At 35.5% G+C, this 7413-nt stretch overlaps 1 protein-coding gene across 1 annotated transcript; it reads right to left on the bottom strand.

Moving 5' to 3' along the window:
* On the bottom strand, positions 2752 to 7101 carry LOC105178654 (GDSL esterase/lipase At2g04570). Its single transcript, XM_011102164.2, has 3 exons — positions 6696 to 7101; positions 3943 to 4438; positions 2752 to 3385 (listed from the first exon to the last, which is right to left on the bottom strand). The coding sequence occupies exons 1-3, from the start codon at positions 7059 to 7061 to the stop codon at positions 3192 to 3194; spliced, it is 1056 nt and encodes a 351-aa protein (XP_011100466.1). The 5' UTR covers positions 7062 to 7101; the 3' UTR covers positions 2752 to 3191.

Raw genomic sequence — 7413 nt, 5'->3', positions numbered from 1 at the left:
CAATGGCTGGCTCGACTGGAGTGTCTTAAAAAGGGCCTCCGTGACGTGCAACACCAGATAACAGGAGTCCTAAAAGAAGAACAGCAGGGTATCCCCTTCACAGACTTTGTGATGGCCTTTTCTCCATACGCAAAAAGGATAAAGAGCCATTGAGGGAGTACCTACAAAGATTCAATACCGCTGCCTTGAAAGTACCCTTCGCCATATAAGAAGTGAAGGCCAGCGCCTTCCCGCAAGGACTCCTGGACAGGGACTTCTTCAAGTCCCTGGCCAAGAATCCTATTTCGAAGTTCGATGCCCTCATGGCTCGTGCGGCCAAATACATTAACATGGAGGACACCCAAGCTGCTAAGAATAAAAAGCCGTGGAGAAAAGATGAAAGAACCTAAGGAGGAGGCCCCCTTCAAGAAACAACGCATCGAATTTAGGGACAAGAAGGAACCCTTCCACAGGATCCATGCCATTTATACCCCTCTCACGGTGCCTATTACCCAAGCCCTTATGGTGGTCGAAGGAAAAGGTTTGCTAACTTGTCTTCTATCATGGAGAGAACAACCCCAACGTCCCAAGTCCAATAAGTTTTGCCGTTTTCATAATGATTACAGTCTACTATTGAAGAATGTTGGCACCTAAACAACGAGATCGAGAGGCTTATCCAAAATGGGTACCTCTTGGAGTATGTCTGCTGGGAAAAGACCCGGGGAATAGGACTACATATCAAGCAAGAAACAAACAAGGGGAAGGAAGTGAAGATCTCCCATTCGGAATCTTTACCAAACGAAGAACATAGAAATGCCTTTGAAGGAAAGTCTGAAGCCAATGACCCTCCTAGAAAGGGAGTTATACAAATGATTGTAGGAGGACCAAATGGAGGTGACTCCCACTATGCTATAAAGGTGCAGGTTAGAGAGGCGCATAACACGACTATAAAGGAAATTTGGGATATCGGTGCCATGGAGGATGCCTCCCTCATCTAGTTTGGAAGGGCGGAAGGTTCAGAGCCCGAGAGCCCCCACAATGACGCTCTAGTCATCACCACGTTATTGGCCAATTACGAAGTGGGATGCGTCTTCATAGATTTAAGAAGTTTTGCTGACATATTATTCGGAGAGGCGTACGATCAAATGCAGCTAGGAGACACCCCTCTAGAAAAAGTGTATACCTCCCTCTACGGATTCGCGGGTGAGGTAGTCCATCTAAGGTGCATGGTATCACTTCCTCTGACTTTAGGCACTGGTTCCACTCGAAGAACGTGCCTATTAAAATTCCTGGTAATGGACACCCCTTCAGCCTATATTGTCATTCTAAGAAGGCCCACCCTCAATGCCTTCCAAGCTGTGATATACACTTACCACATGAAGATCAGATTTCCTAGGAGAAGTACAAGGGGATCCCTTCCAATCTCATAAATATTATGTGAATTCCGTGTGCAAAGGACAAAAGAAAAGCATGGACGAAGACCCCAAGGATGCACCCTCCAGCAAACGTGACAATAAGGCACCCTCCAACAAATCAGATAAGGAGGCACTTCCCAGTAAATGTGAAAAAGAGGACATCAAGGATAAAGAAAATGAGAAGACATCCTCCAAGGTCTAGCCAATAGAAAAACTAGGACATCTCTTCCTTTGTTGGATGCAGTTGAAAAGTATCTACATCAGCTCTTCACTATCAAGGACTTGGGGCACGTCAAATATTTCCTAGGGCTTGAATTAGCTCGTTCTCAGCATGGTTTATATGTGACTCAATCCAAATATGTTCATGACATATTACTTGACACTGCAATGCTTGACTGTAAACCTATTTCCACTCCGGTCTTCACCTCAATTTGGATTCAGGGTCCCTTCTTCCTCGTCCAAATCAGTACAAACGTTTAGTTGGAAGGCTATTATACTTGGGTTTCACTCGTCCGAATATTTCTTTTGCAATACAGCAATTGAGTCAATTTCTACATCATGCATGTTCATCTCATTAGGATGCTGCCATGTATGTACTTCGCTACCTCAAAGGTTCTCCTTCTCTGGGAATTTTCTTCACAAATTCTCTGCATCTCTCCGCTTATTTGGATGCAAGCTGGGCTTCATGTTGTGATTCTCGCCGTTCCATCACTGGTTACTACGTCTTCCTTAGGCTGTCTCCTGTTTCCTAGAAGACTAAGAAACATGCTACCATCTCACGCTCCACTATCGTGGCAAAGTATTGTAGCACAGGATCCACTATTTGTGAGTTATTGTGGATCTCTTATTTATTGCACGATTTTCGGGTTCATGTTCAGTAGCGTATTCCCTTTTGGTGTGACAATCGTGCTGCTTTGCACATCACTGTTAATCCAGTCTTCCATGAGCTCACCAAACACCTTGATATTAATTGCCATTTAATCCAGGATCAATTCAAGCTTGGTTTCATCTCTCATTCCTACATCCCTGGCAAGGATTAAGTGGTTGACTTATTTACGAAGTCTCTTCCAGCCCCTGACTTTACTCGCTTATTGGTCAAGTTGCGCACGATTCCCCCTGCTCCACGCAAAATGCAGTGAAACAGAACAAGCTGCTGCAACAACAGAGTTGCTGAAGAAGAAGACGAAGTCTCAAAAGAGGGGATAAAGCGTGGGCACGAGTCTATTAGTTAGAAGTCTGAGCATAATTATTGTTTCTCTTATTATATTTTTGCTCATTTCTGTGTTAGCATTTTTAGTTAGTTCGTTGCGCCAATTAGTTAGAGAAGTCATTGGATATTCTTGTATATAAATGCGAATCATATGTAAACAAATACTATAAATACCATCTTTTTACATTACAGTAGTGACAATACAGCATTTCTCCTCCTATATCAACTTCTTTTCTATGATCAAACCCCTTCACACTAAATTTGCCAACGTTGGGAAATTTTAGCTCGAATCCGATTCGACTAAATTTGAACAATCATATAACAAGTGCAATATACTTGTGGTATCACGTGGCAAATGCGATACACCCACTCTGTTATTGATTATATTCAGCCAAATCTGATCCGGACTAGACCCATACCTACTTATCCGACTGACCTCGAGAACAAATCGACTTGACAATATTATTATGCACTACAACTAGCTACATTCCACTGTTTTTATACAGATCGACATATAAATTCATACGACACATCGACTTAATTAATAATTAATGGAAGAGTGAAGCAATAATTATAACATAGAATTTTCATAAAAATTCATGCAAGCTATGCTTCATTAAGTAATCAACTATGATCCGACTCGTTTTCTGTGTTGGATGGAAAGAATCCCAGAATACGTATTTATTTGCATCGCTACATGTAAATGGGTTCAAATCATCGCATAAGTATCCCATCTCAAACATTCCTGTGGCACAGCAAGCCACTGATGCTACTTCAAATCCTGCAATATTTTTAAAAATTAAAAAGAAAAAATCAATTATTATAAAAAACAAATAAATAATTCTATTTTTAAAATATATGCTGATATCGTGGTGAAAGAAAAATAAAAAATGTCACCACCAAAGTTTTGAGATGTTAATTTACAAGAGCAAGCAATTAATTTATTTTCATTAGAAGGGTATTTTTTTATTAAAAAATTAGTGAAAAAGTTGGATTATTATGTGCTTGATTATGAATAAAAATTTCGAGGCTTGCAATTATGTTTTTCTATTATTATTATTCTTATTGTGTTTTTATTTGATGATTCATGAATCATAATTTACTAAAATACTTATTAAAGTTGGTGAAAAATGAGGATATTTGCATGTTATGAGACCATTAATTAATGAGAATCACATACCTAATTCGATGAAAAGTATACTAATTCTAAAATATGGGATGAAAAATGATATATACCGGTCATTTATCTAATTGTACACAACTATCGTTGCTTCTCATATAAATAAATTTAACTCAACCGAACGCAATCTAGAGTGAAATTTAATGTAACGAACTTACCAAACGTAGAAGGCTCGCGAATGATCTGCATAAAAACGTCGTAAGGGTTCGAGAAAACAACCCGAATTCCCAGCATTTCATCGTTCATCTTCTTAACCAAATCACTCAACTTCGCATTAAAATGCAGAGCAACATCGTTGTACCCATCCATGCACTTATCTCCATTCCCGTTCACATAGTTTGTGGTCCTCTCGAGGGGCAGGCACCCCATCGGTGGGAGCCCCGTAAGTGACATCTTCCGAGCTCCCAGACTGTATATTTCCTTAATGAACGTCTCCGCAACCCCAATGAGGAAATCCTGGAACTGGTCAACAGTGTATTTTGAACGCGTGCTTGGGAGAGAGTAGTAATTCTCCAGGAAGTCATTTGTGCCTAAGCTGATGATGTAGAGTGCCTCATTGATTATATAGTTGGCTTTTGTGTCTCCCAAGTAGGCTTTCAGTTTGTTCTGATAGTCCTTGTAGTACTCCACTTCTTTCCAAAGTGGTATCACATTCTGCAAGTGTAAATTAAGAACACTCATCAAAATGTTGCAATCACACATACAATTCAACCATACATACATAAATATGTATATATATATGTATATATGTATATATATGTACTACACATAATAAAACTAATAAATTTGCTGGTCGGTATGAATTTTCTATCACATTTTCGTGTTATACACTAACTAGTGATAGACACGTGTGTTTTTTTTTTCAAATTTAAAGATATAATTAAATTAAATTATAATTTAAAAATTAGACAGGTTACAATTTATTAACGGGCACAAAGTCTCGTAAACAAAAAAAATAAAGAATAAAAAAAATAACAACACAATCCCTAAACTTTTAAAACAGAAACTTACTGCCTCGTGCATTAAGAAATTGCGTCGTTCTTTTATGTTTAACAAAAAAATAAAAAAAGAATTATCTATTAATATTTCCATAAAGAGTCAAATTGCATTTAAGAATGTTGGAAAACATTGCATCTTGCACCTATGATTATGCATAGGTTTGATGAATGACCTTTGGAGGGAACTATAAAAACAAGCTAAAGATCTATATGTATAGATGCATAGGGATGTATAAATGTGTGTGCCACAATAATAATGTGATGTTTGAATTATTTAAGGATGTTTAAGAAAAGTCATATGAATTAAATGTCACCCTTAATCAATTTTTTTTATAGAATTAGTATATTAATTTGTACATTGGAATAATGGAAATGAAATATTTACATAGAAATTAACTTTGTAAATAAAGAAAATACATATGGAAATTTATTATTAGATTTCGAGAGCAAAAGAAATTATTTGGTTTTCTTTCCTTTAACATTCACACAACGTACACACACGGAAAATTTTCATCCGAATTAAATTTAATCGAATCAAATTAATCACAAAATAAGTGTATTATATTTACTACATAATTGGTAATTTTCTCTAAACTGTACATCAATCACACGATAAGTGTATTACACTTGTCATATGATTGGTTCAAATTTGACTGAGTTGGATCCGAACTAAAAATTCTCCGTCCATATAAAACTTCTAATATATAATAATAAGTAATAACCATTTCTTTCTTTTTTTTTTTCTTTTTTTGAGGAGAATTGCCATTTTCTTATGTAAACAATAGTCTAGTATATATATTCTTAATGGTGAAATATAGATCGATTAAACGACCCTATATATTTGTTTATTAATCTCATTAATTTTATTAATCATTTTTTACATGATCATTTGAAGTTAATTTATTTTATCATTCTTATTTTTTATTTAATTAAATAAATATAATAAAAATTTAAAAGTTTCACATGTACATATCAATATGTAGTAAGAATTTTACTATCTTAGTAATGAGTTGTTGACATAAAATGACATGATACAATTCGCACCAAAAAAACTTTAATTTGTCGATATGGATAAATAATTTTGAATATATATATTCGATATGTATAAATAATTTTGAATATATATATATATATATATATATATTCCCTATTTATTAAAAGGAGACTCCTAAATAACTACTTATAATTAGCAAAATATGATAAATGGCTTAAAATTTCATTAATTAAATTTATTTCTGACATAAACAATCATTTTTTAATTAATTAACTTTTATAATTTCATGTTCATATATATTTCAAAAATAATTTATATATTTATTTTGATTAATTTTTATTTTATTTTAGTTAAAATAGAAAAACTTATATCTCATTATCTATCTATACATTATTATAATTGAAGAACACCTCTTCGTTGTCTCAATTTTTTTTCTCAACCTCCAATTCTGGCTTTATTTTTCTCCACTCTCCTCTTAACATCTTCCCACAGCTTTTATCTTTATATTATTTTTTATTTATTTAACTAATATATATTTTAAAAAAATAATTATATTATTTAAATTTTAAATTAATTGCAAACATATTTGGGTCGTGTCACGCACACTAGTTTAAAGGGTGAATAGTAATTTATCCGCCTATGATATTGAAAATGTACACATTATCCTCTATAAAAAAATTATAGCAATTTATCCCATATATTATTTAAACTGAAGCAACTTCATTTTAAAAATCATAGGGGATAAATTGTTATATTTTAAAAGATATAGAAAAATAAATTGCTATTTATTTTTTTATAAGGGTATAATTTGCTCATTTATGATATTATAAGGGGTTACTTGTATTTTTCACTTAGTTTAAATTACGCAAATGCACAAGAATTAATACTCTGGGGACAAAATTGCTGGTAGAACACTTACAAGTACATTAGACGTAGCATTGTCAAAACCAGTACCAGCAGAAGCGAAGCAAACCCCACCAGCAAAATCCGACATGTTGTACTGCGGATCCAAGTACGCCGGCACAATCGGCCGCAGCCCGAAATCCTCAGAGATGAAGTCCGGCGGAATACGGCCGTTGGAGAATCTCCCAGTGGGCCGGCCCCCGAAGAAGTCACGCCCATATGGCCGGAAATTGCTCTTCAGCACTGTCGATATCTGGTTGTTGTTGCCGGCGTCCACCGAGGAGTCCCCGAACACGATCACCGCCGGGACTTTCCCAGCGGCGGCGGCGACACCTATAATGAATAGAAGAAGACATATTGTTGCTGGAAAGAGGGAAGCCATAGTTTATGGAGTGAGGAGGGGATATTTTTCGCTGCCTGTGAAAGAGGGGGTGGGGGGTTAGGGGGAGTTGAAAAGAGCTTTTATGGGCATTGATGAAGAGCTTGCTGTTGAGTGCATGGGGTTGGTACGTGGGGTTGGCAGAGAGGAAATGCATCCACTGTTGCAGTTTTCCTGCAACAACAAATAATATTAATTCCAAGAATCGTGTATGTATAAAGTTATTTTTATAAAGAATCGTGTATTCTGTGTTAAGGCATGGGAGAATTATATTTTTTAACATACATTTATAAATAGTTTATATTTTGGGATATAAAAATAAATAGATAATAATTAATCTAAAACCTAAAGTTAA

Source organism: Sesamum indicum, linkage group LG16 (assembly GCF_000512975.1).
Source record: "Sesamum indicum cultivar Zhongzhi No. 13 linkage group LG16, S_indicum_v1.0, whole genome shotgun sequence".
NCBI lineage: Eukaryota > Viridiplantae > Streptophyta > Magnoliopsida > Lamiales > Pedaliaceae > Sesamum > Sesamum indicum.
The sequence above is the reverse complement of the archived record's forward strand: the minus strand, read 5'-3'. Positions and strand labels throughout refer to the sequence as shown.

Excerpts from the sequence above, each read along its gene's own strand:
- LOC105178654 (XM_011102164.2), bottom strand. The coding sequence starts at position 7,061 with ATGGCTTCCCTCTTTCCAGCAACAATATGTCTTCTTCTATTCATTATA. Across the intron at positions 4,439-6,695 it reads ATGCTACGTCTAATGTACTT|AATGTGATACCACTTTGGAA; the intron begins GTAAGTGTTCTA and ends TTACACTTGCAG. Across the intron at positions 3,386-3,942 it reads TCGCGAGCCTTCTACGTTTG|GATTTGAAGTAGCATCAGTG; the intron begins GTAAGTTCGTTA and ends AAAATATTGCAG.